This window comes from Lucilia cuprina, chromosome 3 (assembly GCF_022045245.1).
Source record: "Lucilia cuprina isolate Lc7/37 chromosome 3, ASM2204524v1, whole genome shotgun sequence".
Taxonomy (NCBI): Eukaryota; Metazoa; Arthropoda; class Insecta; order Diptera; family Calliphoridae; genus Lucilia; species Lucilia cuprina.
The window spans coordinates 8,710,681-8,734,296 of record NC_060951.1 but is presented as its reverse complement, the minus strand read 5'-3'; the positions used below and the strand labels follow the sequence as shown (position 1 = coordinate 8,734,296).

Here is a 23,616-nt window from a genome sequence, read left to right as displayed (position 1 = left end):
GAACTGAAGAAACACCTAATGGTCAAAAGTGTTAACAGTGGGCCTTTTATGTTATTTTTGTTCAATTTTCAAAAATTTACTTAAAAAAGGATTTAAGTCCTTTTAGGACTTAAAATTGGGAGTGGGCGGAAAAACAATATTGGATATCATTCCTAGTAGGAACTGAAGGAATACCTAATGGTCAAAAGTGTTAACAGTGGACCTTTTATGTTATTTTTGTTAAATTTTCAAAAATTTACTTAAAAAAGGATTTAAGTCCTTTTAGGACTTAAAATTGGGAGTGGGCGGAAAAACACTATTGGATATCATTCCTAGTAGGAACTCAATTTCCATACAAGTCAATTTCTAGAATGGAAACATGCACAGGTTGCACAGTTTACGAGGGTATTGAACGTTTAAATGAAAACCCTTATTATGTTGTTATTTTATGATTTCGGTATAATTCACCTTTAGCTCAGTAATTTTGACGTTTTTTGTATTTATTACAAATGTTTTGTGTTTTTAAAAGTCCTATACACACAATTTACTGCATGTATATTTACAAATCAACAATTATTTAGAGTAATTTATTTATTTTCTTGTAATTTCGATGACCAAAGAGAAGATATTAAATTTAATGATAACACCAATGAGAGCAAAATTGAAGCCTCAAAAGCGCTGTTATTGAAAAGGTCGTAGGAATCATTTTACAAAGTAATAAACATCAATGTTAAATAAAGGATTTTCTAATAAATAAAATGTTATTTATATTTATGAACTGTCAATTTTGAAAGTAGTATGACTCCACATTCCAATGGGATTAAGCATTACTATATGTGATCGTTTAATTATTCCAAGTTTTTAAGAGAAAATTTTAAATTAGAGAATTGTTTTTGAAAGTATATTCCATTTATGTTTTTAATTAAAGTTTTATGTAATCTAAACATGTTTTGTACATTTTAGAACAGATATGTACATGCAAATTGTCTTTGGCACACATATTTTTAAAAACATTAAAATTTAAAACCTTCTATATCTCATTTCAACCATTGGACTCGCAATACTTTCATTAACAATTTGTATACGTAAATATGTCCCTTTTATGCCTTTTTATGTACAAGAAATTTATTTGAAATAAATAAAATCCTATATTTTATGTGTATTATTTGAATTAAAACATACAAAATGTGTTGTTCAATAATACGAATTTTTCGGTACTACGAAAGGGCCTGACACCATATAATTCGTACTAGTGGACGTCCACTGTATATATATAGTTTTGTTCTACACAAATTTTGTTGAACACAAATTGATATTGCGCTTTAAATACAGTTAAAGCGCTTTTGGGGCTGGACCTAGTGTGGGAGATATGACCAATTATAGACCGATCGTAAAAAATTCTTTAAGTTAAATTTTTGTACATAAAACCTATAGTTCAGTCAAATTTTGTATATATATCGTAATTTAGTAATAAGTAATGTGTGTTTAAGTGATTTTCTGAGGGGAACCTTGTATGGGACCAACCGCACCCATGTTATAAACCGATTGTGAAAAAAACTTGATATATAAATTTTTGTATACAAAACTAATATTTGTGCAAAGTTTTAAGGGATTTTCGTAAAAGGACTTTGTATGGGAGCTATGACCAATTATGTATTTAAAGACAAAATTTAAAAATTCTGCATCTATGTATATCATTATTAAGTAATGAATATTGTAAATCATTTTCTGGAAGGGTCCTAGTATGAGAGCTATGACCAAATATGGACCGATCATAAAACCATTATATATTGTAATTTATGTATATAAAAGCAATATTTCTGCTAAATGAATGGATATCAATATTTGGTAATGAGTTACGTGCGTTTAAGTTAAGTTATTTTCGGGAGAAAACCTTGTATCTGAGCTATGACCAAGAATGTAACGATTTAAATAACATTTATGTCTAGAAAGATAGAATTTATGCCAACTATATTATAGGTATCATCATCTGATAATGAGTTATGTGCCTTTAAGTGTCTTTCTGAAAGGGACCTTTTATGGGAGCTATGATCAATTATGGACCGAAAGGAAAAAATTTCACAATATTATTTCTCTGTATATAAGCAATATCTTAATTTAGTAATGAGTTATATGCGTTTAAGTGATTGTCTGAAGCGGACCTTGTATAGTAGCTATGACCAGTTATGGACCGATCGGAAAACTATTTCTTAGTAATATATATGTGAGAGCAATACTTGTACCAAATGTTATATGTATATCTTAATTGAGTAATAAATTTTGTGCGTTTAAGTGATTTTTCGGTAGAGGACCTTGTATGGGGGCTATGTTCAATTATGGACCCATGCATAAAATTTTTCTTCTGAACAATTTTGTGAAGATATCGACATTGCGACGGAGTTATTAACAAAAAGCCCATTTTCCTGTAATATGTTATTTTGTATGGGAGGTATATGAATATTGTTGGGTCTCAGATGAATATTTCTTGGTGTTGCACACGGAATGACAAAGATTTATATACCCTCTATCACCACTGATGGTGGTGGATGTATAAAAAGGACTACTTTTTTAATGAATTTCACAAAATAACAGAACTGACTTAAAAGTCCCACTGTTAACAATTTTAATTCGCCACTCCCAATTCTAAGTGCATATCCCTTTTAGTAAATTTAAAAAAATACATAAAGGGCCTCAAAAAAATGTTGACTATTTATATTTCCTTCATATCCGTCTAGAAGTAAATTCCAATATTTTTTCCCGCCCACTGTCAACTTAAAATAAAGAAAGAACTTAAATCCCTTAGTTAGTAAATTTTAAAAAAAAATAAATAAACGACATAAAAGGCCCACTGTTAACACTTTTAACCATTGAGTATTGCTGTGGACACGAGTCGGAAATATTTTTAACAGTCTTTTTCCGCCCACTCCGGAATATAAGTAAAAAAGGACATTAATCCTTTCTAATAATATTTATTGGAAATATAATAAAAATTACAGAAAGAGACACTGTTAACACTTTTGGCCATTGAGACTTACTTCGGACCCGACTCGAAAAGTTTTCCAATAGTTTTTTTTCCGCCCACTCCCGAATATAAGTATAAAAAAGACATAAATTCTTTTTAATGTAATTTTTGGAAATATAATAAAAATGGCAGAAAAGGCCCACTGTTAACACTTTTGACCATTAAGTATTTCGTATGATCTGGATAGGAATAATATTTAGTACTCTTTTTTCGCCCACTCCCAATTTTAAGTCCTAAAAGGACTTAAATCCTTTTTGAAGTAAATTTTTGAACAAAAATAACATAAAAGGCCCACTGTTAACACTTTTGACCATTAGGTGTTCCTTCAGTTCCTACTAGGAATGATATCCAATAGTGTTTTTCCGCCTACTCCCAATTTTAAGTCCTAAAAGGACTTAAATCCTTTTTTAAGTAAATTTTTGAAAATTGAACAAAAATAACATAAAAGGCCCACTGTTAACACTTTTGACCATTAGGTGTTCCTTCAGTTCCTACTAGAAATGATATCCAATATTGTTTTTCCGCCCACTCCCAATTTTAAGTCCTAAAAGGACCTAAAAGGTGTTTCTTCAGTTCCTTTTTTAAGTAAATTTTTGAAAATTGAACAAAAATAACATAAAAGGCCCACTGTTAACACTTTTGACCATTAGGTGTTCCTTCCGTTCATATTAGGAATGATATCCAATAGTGTTTTTCCGCCCACTCCCAATTTTAAGTCCTAAAAGGACTTAAATCCTTTTTTAAGTAAATTTTTGAAAATTGAACAAAAATAACATAAAAGGCCCACTGCTAACACTTTTGACCATTAGGTGTTCCTTCAATTCCTACTAGGAATGATATCCAATATTGTTTTTCCGCCCACTCCCAATTTTAAGTCCTAAAAGGACTTAAATCCTTTTTTAAGTAAATTTTTGAAAATTGAACAAAAATAACATAAAAGGCCCACTGTTAACACTTTTGACCATTAGGTGTTCCTTCAGTTCCTACTAGGAATGATATCCAATAGTGTTTTTTCGCCCACTCCCAATTTTAAGTCCAAAAAGGACTTAAATCCTTTTTTAAGTAAATTTTTGAAAATTGAACAAAAATAACATAAAAGGCCCACTGTTAACACTTTTGACCATTAGGTGTTCCTTCAGTTCCTACTAGGAATGATATCCAATATTGTTTTTCCGCCCACTCCCAATTTTAAGTGCTAAAAGGACTTAAATCCTTTTTTAAGTAAATTTTTGAAAATTGAACAAAAATAGCATAAAAGGCCCACTGTTAACACTTTTGACCATTAGGTGTTTCTTCAGTTCCTACTAGGAATGATATCCAATAGTGTTTTTTCGCCCACTCCCAATTTTAAGTCCAAAAAGGACTTAAATCCTTTTTTAAGTAAATTTTTGAAAATTGAACAAAAATAACATAAAAGGCCCACTGTTAACTCTTTTGACCATTAGGTGTTCCTTCAGTTCCTACTAGGAATGATATCCAATAGTGTTTTTCCGCCCACTCCCAATTTTAAGTCCTAAAAGGACTTAACTTAAATCTTTTTTAAGTAAATTTTTGAAAATTGAACAAAAATAACATAAAAGGCCCACTGTTAATACTTTTGACCATTAGGAGTTCCTTCAGTTCCTACTAGGAATGATATCCAATAGTGTTTTTTCGCCCACTCCCAATTTTAAGTCCAAAAAGGTCTTAAATCCTTTTTTAAGTAAATTTTTGAAAATTGAACAAAAATAACATAAAAGGCCCACTGTTAACACTTTTGACCATTAGGTGTTCCTTCAGTTCCTACTAGGAATGATATCCAATATTGTTTTTCCGCCCACTCCCAATTTTAAGTGCTAAAAGGACTTAAATCCTTTTTTAAGTAAATTTTTGAAAATTGAACAAAAATAGCATAAAAGGCCCACTGTTAACACTTTTGACCATTAGGTGTTCCTTCAGTTCCTACTAGGAATGATATCCAATATTGTTTTTTCGCCCACTCCCAATTTTAAGTCCTAAAAGGACTTAAATCCTTTTTTAAGTAAATTTTTGAAAATTGAACAAAAATAACATAAAAGGCCCACTGTTAACTCTTTTGACCATTAGGTGTTCCTTCAGTTCCTACTAGGAATGATATTCAATATTGTTTTTCCGCCCACTCCCAATTTTAAGTCCTAAAAGGACTTAAATCCTTTTTTAAGTAAATTTTTGAAAATTGAACAAAAATAACATAAAAGGCCCACTGTTAATACTTTTGACCATTAGGTGTTTCTTTAGTTCCTACTAGGAATGATATCCAATATTGTTTTTCCGCCCACTCCCAATTTTAAGTCCTTAAAGGACTTAAATCCTTTTTTAAGTAAATTTTTGAAAATTGAACAAAAATAACATAAAAGGCCCACTTTTAACACTTTTGACCATTAGGTGTTCCTTCAGTTCCTACTAGGAATGATATCCAATAGTGTTTTTTCGCCCACTCCCAATTTTAAGTCCAAAAAGGACTTAAATCCTTTTTTAAGTAAATTTTTGAAAATTGAACAAAAATAACATAAAAGGCCCACTGTTAACACTTTTGACCATTAGGTGTTCCTTCAGTTCCTACTAGGAATGATATCCAATATTGTTTTTCCGCCCACTCCCAATTTTAAGTCCTAAAAGGACTTAAATCCTTTTTTAAGTAAATTTTTGAAAATTGGACAAAAATAACATAAAAGGCCACTGTTAACACTTTTGACCATTAGGTGTTCCTTCAGTTCCTACTAGGAATGATATCCAATAGTGTTTTTTTCGCCCCACTCCCAATTTTAAGTCCAAAAAGGACTTAAATCCTTTTTTAAGTAAATTTTTGAAAATTGAACAAAAATAACATAAAAGGCCCACTGTTAACACTTTTGACCATTAGGTGTTCCTTCAGTTCCTACTAGGAATGATATCCAATATTGTTTTTCCGCCCACTCTTAATTTTAAGTCCTAAAAGGACTTAAATCCTTTTTTAAGTAAATTTTTGAAAATTGAACAAAAATAACATAAAAGGCCCACTGTTAACTCTTTTGACCATTAGGTGTTTCTTCAGTTCCTACTAGGAATGATATCCAATAGTGTTTTTCCGCCCACTCCCAATTTTAAGTCCTAAAAGGACTTAAATCCTTTTTTAAGTAAATTTTTGAAAATTGAACAAAAATAACATAAAAGGCCCACTGTTAACTCTTTTGACCATTAGGTGTTTCTTCAGTTCCTACTAGGAATGATATCCAATAGTGTTTTTCCGCCCACTCCCAATTTTAAGTCCTAAAAGGACTTAAATCCTTTTTTAAGTAAATTTTTGAAAATTGAACAAAAATAACATAAAAGGCCCACTGTTAACACTTTTGACCATTAGGTGTTTCTTCAGTTCCTACTAGGAATGATACCCAATAGTGTTTTTCCGCCTACTCCCAATTTTAAGTCCTAAAAGGACTTAAATCCTTTTTAAGTAAATTTTGAAAATTGAACAAAAATAACATAAAAGGCCCACTGTTAACACTTTTGACCATTAGGTGTTCCTTCAGTTCCTACTAGGAATGATATCCAATATTGTTTTTCCGCCCACTCTTAATTTTAAGTCCTAAAAGGACTTAAATCCTTTTTTAAGTAAATTTTTGAAAATTGAACAAAAATAACATAAAAGGCCCACTGTTAACACTTTTGACCATTAGGTGTTTCTTCAGTTCCTACTAGGAATGATATCCAATAGTGTTTTTCCGCCCACTCCCAATTTTAAGTCCTAAAAGGACTTAAATCCTTTTTTAAGTAAATTTTTGAAAATTGAACAAAAATTACATAAAAGGCCCACTGTTAACACTTTTGACCATTAGGTGTTCCTTCCGTTCATATAAGGAATGATATCCAATAGTGTTTTTCCGCCCACTCCCAATTTTAAGTCCTAAAAGGACTTAAATCCTTTTTGAAAATTGAACAAAAATGACATAAAAGTACCACTGTTAACACTTTTGATTATTAAGTGTCCCATCGGAACTGGCTATTTATTTATTTTATGTTGATCGTGATGTTCTGGTTTTAACAAAAGTGCTGTTAAGTTTTTAACATATCACAATTATTTTAAATTTATGTTCCTCGAGTTTACAGATTTTTTGAAAGCTGTAATATAATATCTGTTAATTTAACATGACTGTCTAAAGTGACTTTACTAATTTGAAAGGTTTGTGTCTGGGATTCAAATTTCAAATTTATCTTCACACAGTTTAACAATAAACATATTAATGAAGTAAAGGTTTAGGTTACGTTGGTTTACTAGCAAGTTTACTCGAAGGACTTTTGGCCCATTGTTATAGCCTTAGAATCGTTATTCGTTTATGTTGTGGGAATAGTTTCCCCCTCTAATTTGTTTCCAGAGGTGTTCGTGAAAACCTACCAGGTATTTCTAATAAATCCGATCATGTTTAATAAAGACGCATCTCTAAAGCAGACTAAACGAACCCTACCAAGATAGTGTATTCTATGCTCTAGTCTTTGAGAGTCCAGATATTTTAGCTTAACGTGTCTAGGAAAGGTTTAGGTTACGTAGGTTGTAGAGGCCTTATGGCCCATTGTTGAGAATGGTTTTCCTTCTTAATTTCGTGGACTACTTGTTTCCTGAGGTCTTTGTGAAAACCAGCCAGGTATTTCTAATGAAATCGATCAATGATTACTAGAGACGCATCTCTGAAACATCTCCAAAACATGGAAATGAGCTCTATCTAGAGAAAGAGTAGTCTTTGCTTTAGTCTGTGAGAGTCTAGATTATGAAAATGAGCTCTACCATGATAGAGTAGTGTTTGCTCTTGTAAGGCTGGGCAGTCACATAGAAGGTGTTGTAACGATTTCACTAGACACTACATAACAATCATAGAAATACTGATGATAAAGCCATCATCAGCTTCTTAAGGAAAACGGATGCAACATAAAAGATTCCTCAAGAAAACCGGATGTCTTTCGTGTTAGAGATATAGAATTCCCAGAAGTAAGAAATTTTCAAAATCTGGCTAAATCCGGAGATTTATTTGGTTAGCTATACCAATCAAAGAAATACATTGTGGAGAATGGTTTCCCTGCCTAATTTCGTGGACTACTTGTTTCCTGGGGTCTTCGTGAAAACCAGCCAGGCATTCCTAATGAAACCGATAACAAACTTTCAAAACTCGGCTAAATCCGGAGATTTGTTCGGCATATATCTTTCAAAAGTAACGATATAGAGACTACAAAGAAATCACATGTAGAACGATATATAAATCTTGTGTATGTGCTCTTGTAAGGCTGTGGAGTCACATAGAAAGTGTTGTACCGATTCCACTTTTTATACAGTTGCTGTGGGTAGCCCTTACGTTCCGACATATGTCCAGTCATACCAGTTTTTGTACCAGTTAGAAGCCTTTATCGAGTTCTTACTAGGAGAAAAGAGGAGAGTCGTAATCCTAGCCATTGTCAGAATGAACCAGAGATGGTGTTATTTGACCACCTGAGTTTCGTCTTATTCAAAACCCAGTCATCTATAAAGAGTCTTAATAATATCCATTGTCAGAGTGTGCCAGGACAATCTCGTTATTCTCCAAGAGATGATGATATTTGACCATCTAAGTTCTGTCTCTTTCAAAGTCCAGTCTTCTATCAAATTTGATTGATAGATGTCAACAGGGAAGTGTGAATAACTCTATATGCGAGAGTTAGATCTAGGGATGACCCTTTGGTTACGCATTCATCAGATATTTCATTTCCCTAAGTAGAAGACCTCATGTCTTAGAACCCATATCAATTCAACGTAAGGTTGTGTTAATTGTGCCAACGATTGAATAGAATAGAGAAGTTATTTCGACTTAATAACAAGCAATGCTATCCAAGTATTAATGACAAATATCTCTGCCTAAAGGACCGTGAAGGTTTCAGCTAATCGAGGAGATGGTATAAAATTTAGTTTTTCGTAAAAGTAAGGTTGTGTCAGTTATGCCAACGATTGAATAGAACTGAAAAGTAATTTCGACTTAATTACATGTGAGTTTTAGAGCTTTAATTAAAGCCATGTTACCCAAGTAATGATGGCATATATCTCTGCCTGAAGAACCGTGCAGGTTTCAGCTAATCGAGAAGATAGTGTAAGATTTATTTTTTCATAGAAGATTCCTGAATCCGTGTCCCTTTTTGTCTTTGAGCCATCAGTATAGATTTAGAACACGACATGCCTTAGAACAGTGTTATCATCCTAAAGGACCGTGCAGGTTTCAGCTAATCGAGGAGATAGTTAAGATTCAGTTTTTCGTAAAAGATTCCCGATATCGTGTCCCTTTATGTCTTTCAACCATCAGTATAGATTGAGAACATGTCATCGCTTAGGACAGTGTTCTCTACCCAACCATTACTTATCGATATCTGCCAAAAGGACCGTGCAGTTGTCTGGTAATCGAGGAGATAGTAAAAGATTCAGTTTTTCGTAGAAGATTCCCGATACCGTGCCCCTTTATGTCTTTCAACCATCAGTATAGATTGACAACATGTCATCGCTTAGGACAGTGTTCTCAGTCCAACCATTCCTTATCTATAATCTGATCTTCAATGACTTATTATAACATGTTTCGAAAAACTTTTTTTTTTTAACTTTCAAACACTACTGTAACTATTGTAATCTTATATTATTTGTTTAATAACTTTAAGAAATATTTGTTTATAAAATTAACAAAAAATATTAATAATTATTTTTTTCACATTTACATCTGTATTAGATTTTATAAGAAATCTATACATTTGTTGTATGATTTAACAAAAAAAACCAGCTGTTATTTTCTATACAATTGTTTAAACAAATAGATTTTTGTTTAAATAATATACATATCAACGTTTACACAGGTCAACAGATTCTAATCTAATGGTTGAATAGTTTCAAAATTTTAGTTAAAGATTTAGACAAGAAGGCAGAAGTTGAGTTCCTTTTTTCAAAGTTGACAGATTGACCTTTCAGATGACTTAACAAACTTTGTAAATAAAGGGTTTACGGCACTGCACAAAAACGGCAATGTGGACCAGTTATTTTCGGCATCTGTCATCTCTCAAATGTGATAAAAAAAAATTCAACTTATTTCCATTTTAATGACAAGATTACTAAGCCATTTAGCTTAACAATAAACGTGTTTAGAAAGGTTTAGAGTACTTGAGTTGTGGAGATCTTGTGGCCCATTGTGATACCCTTAGAATCACCATTCCCTTATGTTAACTTCGCGTTTCCTTAGGTCTCCGTTAAAACCAGACGGTATTTCTGTCATCTGTGACAAGATAACTGAAAGATCTAAATTCTGAGTTTGTAGCGCAGCTCTATACTTTAGGATAAAATGATTTCAACTCTTTTTTTTCAAATTTTGTTGACCTGTGTAATTATTTTGTTTATCTTATTAGTAAATTCAATATAGAATAATCACGTTTTTATAGTAAACGTTAAAAAGTTGTGGTTTTGTCAATTCGAACTAATGCAAATTATTTTTTTTTTCTGTAGCAGCGTGGTATTAACTGAAACTATAAATAAATTAGTAATTTAACGTTTTTGGGTTTGAGCCATCAATTAGCTATAAACTTGTTGTTTGAAAAAAAGTAATAAAATTCAGCAGTTTTACTTTTAAATCCCTCAATTAAACGATTCAATTAGAATTGTTGGTCTTTTTTTCAGCGATGACCTTGTTTCTAGCCAAATATCCGGTAAATTGAAGCTAAAAATATCTGTAAGATCAATTTTGGCAGAATTTGTAATAGCGCTAACTTGTATCCAACTAAAATTCTTTTAATGATTGAGTAAGTTAGATAGTTTAAAAGGAGGATCAAATCTGAAGAAATATCGGGCCCGTTGTGCGCTCCTTAACCATTGCCTCAGTTGGGAATCGATCGCACCACCTCTGGTCTACCAGATTAGAACACTAATCACTAGCCTGCCAGAGGCCACTAATGATTGAGTAAAGAAAACTTTTAAGATCAAATTTTCAAAACTTTTACCAAGAGAGTAAGTGATTTTTAGACAGTCTGGGTCCAACATAAGTGAACAAACCATTCTTGAGCAGAGAACTCGAAGTAACGAGAAGCTGAATTAAAAATATGAACAAGAGAACCATATACAGCCTCATGGTATAATGAACAAGTAAGTAGAACCACAAAGATTCTATGGAATAAGCCTAACATAGAAGGTTTTGGGCAACAAACCATTCTGAGTGGAAACACAAATATAATTACTGAATGAGAGTTAAGTAAACAAAAAAGTATCTTGAGCTCCCGTTGTTGTTCTATTTAAGAGTTATACTGGGCATATATAGTCCAAATGCTACGCTATTGAGACCATAAAACAATCATTGGAATACTTATGGTAAAAAGATCATCAGATTCTTAAGGAATACAACTTAAAAAATCGCTCAAGAAAACCGGATGTCTTTCGTAGAGTAGCAATATACAATACCCACAGTAAACATGACATTTCGTCAGTCTGTGTAGCAGTAGCAGTCGGAAAATTTTCCCAGCGAGTTTAGTATACATAGAGGCCGGTTCATCTAAAGGTTTTTCTCCTTTGTCTCGGGAAATTTCCCATTTTTCAGGCATACATTATAAGTGTTCAGTAGCAATTGGAGGCATGTTTCACTAACGATTTTTAAGACCTCATTCGGTATTCCATCAGGACCAGGGTATTTGCCCATTTTCAGTTTCTTGCATGAATTTTTTAGTTCATTTATGTTAAGTGGATCAAATTCACTCGCTCTTCATCTGAGGCTCTTTTATACCTAGAATTGCTTTAGTCAGTCCTAGTTTCTTCATGACGATCTTATATGGTTTACCCCAGGGTCCATGTCAATTTCGTTGCATAATTCTAACCAGCACCTCCTTTTGCTGTGTTTTATAGCTTTTCTCAATGTTATTCGTAATCTCCTGAACTCGAGTCTCAGAGATAGGTCATTGTGATTTCGCGAAGTTGCTCTGCGTGCTTTGAGACATTTTTTTGAGTTCTCGGATTTCGTCGTTCCATCAGTAAACGGATGGTTTCGCTCTCACCATCCCTATCTAGCTATCTATCTATCTATCTATCTATCTATCTATCTATCTATCTATCAATCTATCTATCTATCTATCTATCTATCTATCTATCTATCTATCTATCTATCTATCTATCTATCTATCTATCTATCTATCTATCTATCTATCTATCTATTTATCTATCTATCTATCTATCTATCTATCTATCTATCTATCTATCTATCTATCCAGTTATTCCAGTTATAAAGGGAATTGTATTACATGGATTTATACCAGTTATAATGGTATTGTATTGCTTAGATTACATTTTAGCTTTAGGCCCAAACTTAATACCCAAATAATCCATTCTTTGACTCTTATTTTAAGCTTTAGTTAGAATAAAACTAATTTCTGCACATTTACTAAAAATTCTCAGATTTTTTTAATTAAAAGTTTTAAAAATTAATGGAAATGATTTCAAAATCGCGTTTTTTTTTTTTAATGTGAACATAAAATTTCTTAATTTATAGTTTTGTTAATTTTTATGTTTTATTAATATTATCTCACTTTATTTTTATTTTTTTTTTGTTCAAAACAAACCGGTTTCAATAGATGACACTAATAACTATTATTAATTATTTAAAACCCACAAATGAAATAAATTTGAAATACTAAATAACGATTTTTTTAAATAATAACTAAAAAAAATTGTTTGGAAATATTTAACAAATAATTGTTAAACGCAAAATATTAATTTTTTTTAACACCAATAGGTTTTTTTCAAAGAGTTACAAAAAGAACCGGAATTAGACAATAGAAAAATAAAACATTTTGTCAGTAAATAATATGTTATTGTTTTGTTTTGATGACATGTTAAATGACATATTAAATGACATTTGTATACCAAGGTTGCATTTGATGAGAAGATAAATAATTTCTTTTTTTTGTTTTTGCACAAGTTTTTTGTTGGAAAATATTACAGCATTTCTTTAGGCTTTTTATTGATTTTTTTATATATTTTTATTATTTTTGTTGTTGTTTCTTATCTAAATAATAACAAAAACATTTTGAGATAAAAAATAGGTAATTTTAGTTAAATATTAAATTTGTATATAAAATATTAGTTTTACACTAAAAAAATGTTTATAAATCTCTTATTAACTTATAAGTTTGACAACTTCACTTACTTTTAATATAAACAAACTCTAAAACAGTTGTTATCACAAATAATAAAAATCTTGTTTTTTTTCCAAAATTTTTCGATTTTCCCAAATTTTATATTAAATCCTTATTCCTCCAACTCCCACAATGTTAGGGAACCAGCAGTACTTAGTAATTGCTTTACGAGAGGTGACAAAATCCTCAATGTATTTCTATTACACCTGTGTATACACACACAAACACTATTGCACTTTTTAATACATTTTTTCATTCTTTTATAGCTTTTCTATAATTTTCTTAGAAAATTATATTTTGACAGATTTTTCTTAACAAAAAAACACACACACAAATTATTACATTTTCTTTAAAATTTTAACTATTTTTCTTATATGTTAAGTAAATAATTTCTTTAATTATTTCATTAAAAAAAATCACGATTTATTATTTAAACGCACGCTCTTCTTCTTTGTCGTAATTTAATAAAGAATTTTTGTTTTCTTTTTTTTTTCTTCTCACACACAAAAATTCTATTCACATTGATACTCGCACACACGCTACCGTTGCAACGTTTTTAAAAACATCCGTTAACCGTGGTTGACGTTACTCAACTAAAATTGAAGTTTTAAAAGATGTGTAAATGAACCAACAACAACCACCCCACCATCACCAGCACTAGCAGCAAATTCAGCAAGTGTTTGTTTGTGTTTAGTTAATAACAAACTATAAATTCACCACACTTTAGTGAAGAGCTCGAGAGAGAGTGTGTGTGAAAAAGAGAGTTTGTTTTATATTAAAGAGCATGTTCCCTTGTAAACAAGTGTTTTTGTAAATATAAAAACAGTAAGTTTAATAAAATCAAAACAAACCGTCAAACAACAAGAAAATAAAAGCTTTAATCAATAAAAGAAAACCGTTAAAGTAAACAGCTGTTTAGAGGTTAAAAAAAACAAACTGCAGAGATTTAAATGTGATAAATAAAAGAAGAAGCAGAATTTAAAGTGAAGTTTGTGTTCTATTATAAACAACGTCCATGGGAAAGAAAAGGTCTATCTAGTTTATAATAGATTAGAGAGAAGACTTAGCACGGCGACCCTGTTTTAGATCTGGAACAGGTTAAATTCACGTATGAAAATAACAAGTTTAATAGATGACAGATTGAATATATCCTCCAGGGCTAGTGTTATAACACCTAAGATTTTTTCCCGCGAATCCTAAGTGTTGAACATTTGCACAATATGTGTTCTGAGCTATCCTCCTGACAGCCACAAAATATGCATAGTTTCCATGTGACGTTTCCTACGATGTTCCCCCCGGGGGCATGTTACCTTGGCGAAGACCTCCGCCTTGGTGTTATTGCAATCCCGGGGTATAAAGAGGGCCCAATACCTCCAATCTGACCGGGATTGAAAAATTGGTGATTTCAGTCTACTGCTTGGCTTAGTCCTTGCATAGATTGCCAGAGGTCTGACCAGAGCACCGCATAATCTGGTACTACGGGTGGCCAGTTGCCCGCAGGACTATGTCCTGGCTGGTCAGTTGGTTGAGGTTCCTTCGGGATCCACGTAGTGGCTGTTGGTTGAACCCAAATTCGCGGGAAGAGAATAAGTGGCGGTTAAAAGACTGATGCATGATAATAGTCAATATTTCGGGATAAGGTTCGGTGCTGTTGCCGAAAATCAACAGATACCCCACAGAGGAGTGACTGTGGGACTAAGCGTTGGAAATGAGTTGGTATCAATTGTATATGATAAAGAATGAATGTAGAGGTATGCGGGACTCATCCACCCGTATACCTAAATGAATGTGTCGTATGTTTTTTCTCTATGAATGTGTCGAATGAATGAGAAGTGTGCTGGGTTGAATGATTATGAATGAAAGATATCATATACAAGAGATACCGATTAAGTTTCCTTCCTTGTCCAGATATGTTCAGAGTTTACTCTGTTCATATTCGACTTGCCACAGCGTGTCACTGTGAGTAAGAACGTTGTCTACGGCTTATTGAAGGATCGTGCTTCGGTCCACCGGTTACGTCTCTAGGTGCTGTTGCCGACTCAACAGAGCCATAGTAGTGTGGTTGTCTTACAACGTGACTACTTTGGCAAGAGATTAGATAGCTCGAGTACTCCAGCAAAGTACTTGCGCATGGTACCGGTCATAGCCAATGTGCAAAAATTGCCACCTGCGTCTTCATTGAAGACAAAGGGGCGATGGTAGACCGTTCTCAAGTCTACCCAGTGGATGAAAAAGACCACCGTGAGATAGGCCGACACGGCAGGTGCTCACGTTAAACTATCGACAGTCTGTTTCCTACGATGAATTAATGATAACTGAGACCACAGTGTAGTGTAGTTCTGTTAGTATTCTGAGATCACTGTTGTTCGAGTCCAAAGCTTCAGAAACGGAACTAGTTCTCTATTCCATTTGGCGGTGTCTGTGCCCTTTTTGCAATAAAGAACGGATTCATTGGAGATAACGCAAAGTGTCAGTGGTCGGTCAACCAACCGTAACGACAACAAAGCCAGATTTCAGGTATGTGAAAAATCTTTCGGGTAATTTCAATTCTAAAACAAGCCAAATTCGCTATTCAAGAAGAATCTCCTTGTTCATCACTAATCAGTACTACTACAAACCCTGAAAGAACATTTCTCGCTCCCCAATCATCAGCATGGTTTCGACAACAGCCTTAATAACTATAACCGCACAGATGGAAATAATCGTCCAAGGTAATTGATACGGTCGATCACACTCCTGTACTTTACAAAATTGCCAGGCTTCTGAACCCAGCACCGCTGTCTCTTTGGTGTTGTATGCAGATGATTGTATCGTTATTTCATCATGTCTCATCATCGACAACATTATCGCAAAAAGTACCCAATACTTGGCCACCATCAACGACTTCTTTCAGAAACGCAAACTCAGGTTATCTACCTCAAAATCCTCGTTATGACTTTTCACCTTTTGAAGCAAAGAAGTAAGAATGAATTATCACCGAACCAAACCACGAAAATATTAGAAGTAGTCTTTGATAGCCTCCTTCACTTCTCAGGTTCCGCAAATTGCATCAACCAAAAGGTTCGAAACAGAAACAGGGTCCTTAAAATTTCCTTCTCAGGCACATCAGAATAGATTTTCGAAGCTTTCGCAGCGACATCCAAGATGTCATACCATTGGATGTCAACAGGCGGGAAATCGTCTTGAAACTTGAAACGTTTGGAAGAAGCTTTTCCGAACATTAGCACATGGAACATAGACACTTGGCTTTTTGAAATTCTACACCAATTGTTGGAAAAGGCTTTTCAAATTATTAACTCTGTAATTATTAAACGTTCTCTAGCCTCTATTATGTCATTGATTAATGTATTCCAGTATCGCTCTTTAACGGTACTTTTCCTTCTCTTATCTACATGGAGTTTTAATACATATAGATCTAATAATAGATAAATTTGGCACTAAGATATCTTCTAAACTCAACAATGATTAGCGATTAATAGGCCATCGAAATGACTATTGCACTATTGGATCTAATATGTCTTAATCATATTAGAGATATGTCTTAAATGATGTCGAGATTATTTTGCATGGTTTCCAAAGATAATCTCTTTCGGCTGAATATAGACGAAAGTGATCTTGATGGATCCATATTCAAGGAAGTTCTGAAACATTTATAAGCACATAAAACGATGTCAAGATTCTTCTGTGTGGTTGCCAAAGATAATCTCTTAAGGGTGACTATAGACGAAATTGATCTTGATAGTTCCATATTTAAGGAAGTTGTAAAACGTTTTCTAAGTTAATCGAGTTACATCAAAGTCTGCCAGAAATCCTGCTGATCTTGATATCTACGAAGAGATCTTGCAGATCCTTTAATGCCATAAACCGTTATTTCTAATACTAGTTAGGAGTTGGGCCACTGAACAAGCATCTGAATTGGATATGTAATAAAGCTGATCAGATTGTGTAAAACTATAGTTTAAAGAGAGGTAGGTGAGCAGACTCACAATCCATTTACCACTCTCAGCAAAGAGAGAATGTTTAGAAAAACGCAAATAATAAGATGAGAAAAGTTTTTCATTTCCACGAACAGTTTTAGGCTGTCATTTGTACAGGGTTTTTTATGGACTTCCAAGTCCATGTCTTTCTTTAAACAACAGTATTAGAAGGAATATCAAAGGAACCTAAATATATATATTGGGTTTTAGGAGAAAGGGGCAATGTTTCCTAAACTGAATTTATTGGAAACCATTTAAACATTCAAATTCCTTCCAATTGCAATATCGGAATCTAAAGTAAAAAGCAACTTTAAATCAAGAAAAACACAAACAAATTTAAAACCTTTAACTTATTCAAGTATAAGCATCGTTAAAGTCCTAATCCCAGAAATCAATATTTAAAACTAAATAAATAGATCTACGACCAAAAAAACAAAATTTCTTTGATCTCGTGCCAAAAATTATGCGGCATATAAAGCATTCAAATAAAACACATCCAGTAACAACTTTGTTTTTTGAAACAGATTTATTTACCAACCCACACGTGACGTCATTATTACAAAACTTTACAAACAACTCTATAGATTAAAACCACCCTCTTGAAGTAAACGATTCCCGAAAACAAACAAAAATCTCAGTAGAATCTCATCATTATTATGCATTTTACAAATGACAATTCATGAACCTAGTACAAAACATTTATTACCATTTCAAATGCAATTTCGATAAAAACAAAAAACAGAAGCAAATGTGAACAGAGTTTAAGGAGGGGGTTGCAAAATCGAAATGCTGAATGCAGTTTTTTTTTAAAGCCACCCTTAAAAGTGTTCGACTACACAAATATCTGTTCTAATAATTCACTATAATTTATGTTTAGTCATGTTTTCCGTAATCTCCTGTGGGTATTATTTAAGCATTTGTTTTAATTAGTAATATTTTTTTGAGTGTCTGAACGAAGATTTCCTATTTCATGATAGTGAGATCAAAGTCAACACAACTATAAATGTTTTATTTACAGAAGCGGTAGCGCAAGGTATGCTATCGATAAAAATATTTTTAGGGTAAAAGAATTTATATAGAAAGTCAAGGTTACAAAGTAGCTGAAGGACATTGTTCGAATCGTGTTATATAATTGCGTATTAGAGGTTAACTTTTTGGATACATACAAGACTATAGACTAGACTATAAACTAGACTATATAATAGACTCCAGACTATAAACTAGAATATAGACTAGACTATAGAAAAGATTAGACTATAGACTAAAGAAAAGATTAGACTATAGACTAGAATATAGACCAGACTATAGACTAGACTATAGAGTAGACTATAGCCTAGATTATAGGCTAAACTACTGACTAAATTATAGACTAGACTCTAAACTAGAATATAGCCTACACTATACAATAAACTTGATTAGACCATACTGGATAAAATACTAGAATATAGGTCAGACCATGGACTAAACAATAGACTAGACTATAGACTACACCAAAAACATCACTATATATTAGACTACAGACTATAGATTAGACAATGGATTTCACTATAGACTATAACTGTAGACTTGACTATAGACTAGATTATAGACTAGACTATAAACTAGACTATAAACTGGACTATAGACTAGACTATATACTAGACTAGAGACTCGACTATAGAAAAGACTATAGACTAGACTATAGACTGGACTATAGACTAGACTATAAAGTAGACTATAGACTAGATTATAGAAAAGACTATAGACTAGACTATAGACTGGACTATAGACTAGACTATAAAGTAGACTATAGACTAGATTATAAACTAGATTATAGACAAGACTATTGACTAGATTATAAACAAGACTATTGACTAGACTATAGACTAGACTATTGACTAGACTATAGAAAAGACTATAGAGTAGACTATAGACTGGACTACAGACTAGACTATGAAGTAGACAATAGACTAGACTATAGACTGGATTATAGACTAGACTATAGATTAGACTATAGACTAGACTACAGACTAGACTATAGACTAGACTATAGACTAGACTATAGACTAGACTATAGACTAGACTATTGACTAGACTATGGACTAGACTATAGATTAGACTACTAGAAAAACTACTATAGACTAGACTGTTGAATAGACTATAGTCTGGAATGTAGACTTGACTATAGACTATAGACTATAATAAATTATAGAAGGCTATAAACCAGACTATAGACTATACTACAAAATAGACTACAGACTAGACTATAGATTAGACTATATACTAGACTATAGAGTAGACTATTCTAAAGACTAGACTATAGACTAGACCATAGATTAGAATATAGACCATACTATAGACTAGACTTTAGACTAGACTATAGACTAGACTATAGACTAGACTATAGACTAGACTAGACTATAGGCCAGACTATAGACTAGACTATAGACTAGACTATAGACTAGACTATAGACTAGACTATAGACTAGACTATAGACTAGACTATAGACTAGACTATAGACTAGACTATAGACTAGACTATAGACTAGACTATAGACTAGACTATAGACTAGACTATAGACTAGACTATAGACTAGACTATAGACTAGACTATAGACTAGACTATAGACTAGACTATAGACTAGACTATAGACTAGACTATAGACTAGACTATGAACTAGACTATAGACTAGACTATAGACTAGACTATAGACTAGACTATAGACTAGACTATAGACTAGACTATAGACTAGACTATAGACTAGACTATAGACTAGACTATAGACTAGACTATAGACTAGACTATAGACTAGACTATAGACTAGACTATAGACTAGACTATAGACTAGACTATAGACTAGACTATAGACTAGACTATAGACTAGACTATAGACTAGACTATAGACTAGACTATAGACTAGACTATAGACTAGACTATAGACTAGACTATAGACTAGACTATAGACTAGACTATAGACTAGACTATAGACTAGACTATAGACTAGACTATAGACTAGACTATAGACTAGACTATAGACTAGACTATAGACTAGACTATAGACTAGACTATAGACTAGACTATAGACTAGACTATAGACTAGACTATAGACTAGACTATAGACTAGACTATAGACTAGATAATAGACTAGACTATAGACTAGACTATAGACTAGACTATAGACTAGACTATAGACTAGACTATAGACTAGACTATAGACTAGACTATAGACTAGACTATAGACTAGACTATAGACTAGACTATAGACTAGACTATAGACTAGACTATAGACTAGACTATAGACTAGACTATAGACTAGACTATAGACTAGACTATAGACTAGACTATAGACTAGACTATAGACTAGACTATAGACTAGACTATAGACTAGACTATAGACTAGACTATAGACTAGACTATAGACTAGACTATAGACTAGACTATAGACTAGACTATAGACTAGACTATAGACTAGACTATAGACTAGACTATAGACTAGACTATAGACTAGACTATAGACTAGACTATAGACTAGACTATAGACTAGACTATAGACTAATATAGACTAGACTATAGACTAGACTATAGACTAGACTATAGACTAGACTATAGACTAGACTATAGACTAGACTATAGACTAGACTATAGACTAGACTATAGACTAGACTATAGACTAGACTATAGACTAGACTATAGACTAGACTATAGACTAGACTATAGACTAGACTATAGACTAGACTATAAACTAGACTATAAACTAGACTATAGACTAGACTATAGACTAGACTAAAGACTAGACTATAGACTAGACTATAGACTAGACTATAGACTAGACGATAGACTAGACTATAGGCTAGACTATAGACTAGACTATAAACTAGACTTTAGACTAGACTTTAAACTAGATTATAGACCAGACTACAGACTGGACTATATACTAGACTATAGACTTGACTAAACTATACACCAGACTATAGACTAGACAATAGACAAAACCATAGGCTAGACTATAGACTAGAGTATACACTAGACTTTAGACTTTAGACTAGACTATAGACCAGACTACAGACTGGACTATATACTAGACTATAGACTAGACTGTAGAAAAGACTATAGACTAGACTATAAACTAGACTATAGACTAGACTATAGACCAGACTATAGATTAGACTGGACCAAGACTAGCCCATAGCCTTGACTATGGACGATAGACTACACTATAGACTAAACACTCATTGAGAATCGACTGTTTCTGCAGCCAATAGTTTCATAACCTAACTACTGAAACCGCAAATTTCCCGAATATATTTTCTGCCTTAATTCCCGTAATAAACAAATAAACATTTGAAATTTTTAAATTTTTGGGGAATGTTTGATCAAAACCACAAAAATCAATTTATTGTTATATAAAACAAGCACTTAAAATTAGTTTGTAGCTGAATACCTTTTGCAAAAATAAACAAAAGTATAAACTTAACATTAGGAAGATTTCATAAATAATATGAATATATTTAAATAAACATGAAAAGAAAAGTTGTAACTAAAATCATAGAGAAAACTATAAAATTTCAAATAAAATGCTGTGACATCTAAAACAAACAAGAATAATAAAAGTTAATAAGAATTAAAATTAAATAATTCTTACAAAAAATTGTATAATTTGTTTATTTAGACGGCAAAGCTAATACTTTAAAATAATATTTTAAAATAGCATGGTTAGAGGGGGAAGGGGATATTTCAAATTTCTGTTTAAAAGGTTTCAATATTAAGGATGATTAATAATCCAAATATATTGAATAATTTCATAAATAAACTTAGAGTTGTATTTGTAAATCTAATTTTCTAATAATATCCTTAGCCTTATTCAAAGTAGCCGGGCCATGCGAATTGGAAGTGGACATTTTATATAGATCCTGCATATATTTATCTATATTCTCCACTGTGGCACCATTGGGTGCCGTTGGCAATGGCAAACCCCCCAAAGCCAAAGCTAATTTTCGTTTTAATTTATCCAAATAAATTTCCAAAAGTCTATTCTTCTCTTCTAACTCATTGTTTTCGGTGACCATTTTCTCTACACCGAATTTCATATTCTCAACATGTTTCTCTAATACCGAATTCTGTTGTTCCAAGTCTGTTTTCGATTTTCTAAGAGAACGTAATTCCATGTCATAGATTTTATTATGTTCCAGAAATTCATTCGTAAAAATGGGTATTTCTCCGGGTGTGGGTGTTACAATAGTGGAAGTGATATTACTGCTGCTGCTGCAGCTGGCCGCTGTTGTGTTCGTCATATTGGCATTTGTTGTATTCGTGTTATTATTGTTGGCTGTGGTGGAAGTGGGTGGTGTTGGTGTACGTTTACGTTTGTTTTTATCATTTACGCTCAACTTCTCTGTGACCAGTGGTGCTGTTGAGGTTGAGGGCATGTTGTCTTTAGTCATCTTATCCTTACTCATGTTGTCTTTAGACTTTGTTGCTTCATTTATTTGTGGTTTATCTTTAAGTACTGGTTTTTGATTAGTGGACGTAGCTGCTGCGGCGTTCGCTGTTGGATTAGGACTATTGTTTTCACCGGTTTTACGTATTTTATTTTTAGCCAATTCACTGGCTAAAATATCGGGTCGCGATTTTAGAAAACTATGCAATTCCTTAACATATCTGCAAAGAGAAAGTTGGCAAACAAAATAGTTGATTTTTCAAAAAAAAAACGTTGTTTTCAGTGTGAAGAGTGCTGAAGGTTTTTGAGTGTTTAGGTTAAATACAAGAGGACAAATATTTAAATTTGAGGTTTCATCATAAACAAAGAGAATAATTTAGATTTAAAATAAGTAAATTAGGTTTTTTATAAACAATTAATCAACTAAGAAATTATTCGCAAAAAGTTTTAAAATATGGATATTTTTCTCTATATCAATTACATTATTGATAAGAATATAGACTATAGGCTAGACTAAAGACTGGACTTTAGAATAGACATAATACTAGCATATAGACTAGACTAGAGACTAGACTATAGATTCGACTATAGACTAGACTACAGACTAGACTATACACTAGACTACAGACTAGTCTATAGACTAAAATAGTCTTTAGACTGAATATTAGAATAGACATAAGACCAGAATATAAACTAGACTATAGATTCGACCATAGACTAGACTACAAGCTAGAATAGTCTATAGACTAGACAAGTTTATAGACTAGTCTATAGACTGTAGAGTCTAATAGTTACTAGACTATATACTAGAATAGAGACTACAAAAGAGACTAGACTATAGACTAAATTACAAACTAAACTAGAGACTAGAAAAGAGACTAAACACAAAACTAGACTATGCATTAGACTATAGAATACACTACATACTAGATTAAAGACTAATCTATAGAGGCTAGACTATAGACTAGACTATAGACCAGACTATAGACTAGACTATAGACTAGATTATAGACTAGACTATAGACTAGACTATAGACTAGACTATAGACTAGACTATAGA

General features: G+C 32.5%; 1 protein-coding gene across 1 annotated transcript in view; it reads right to left on the bottom strand.

Annotated features, from left to right (window-relative positions):
* Window positions 1–21,465: 21,465 nt before the first annotated feature.
* Window positions 21,466–23,616, bottom strand: part of LOC111682844 (high mobility group protein 20A) — a 6,405-nt gene continuing 4,254 nt past the window's right edge. The window contains exon 3 of the mRNA XM_023444835.2: window positions 21,466–22,777. Coding sequence (XP_023300603.2) covers window positions 21,931–22,777 — 847 coding nt within the window. The 3' untranslated portion in view covers window positions 21,466–21,930. The remainder of the gene's footprint in view (window positions 22,778–23,616) is intronic.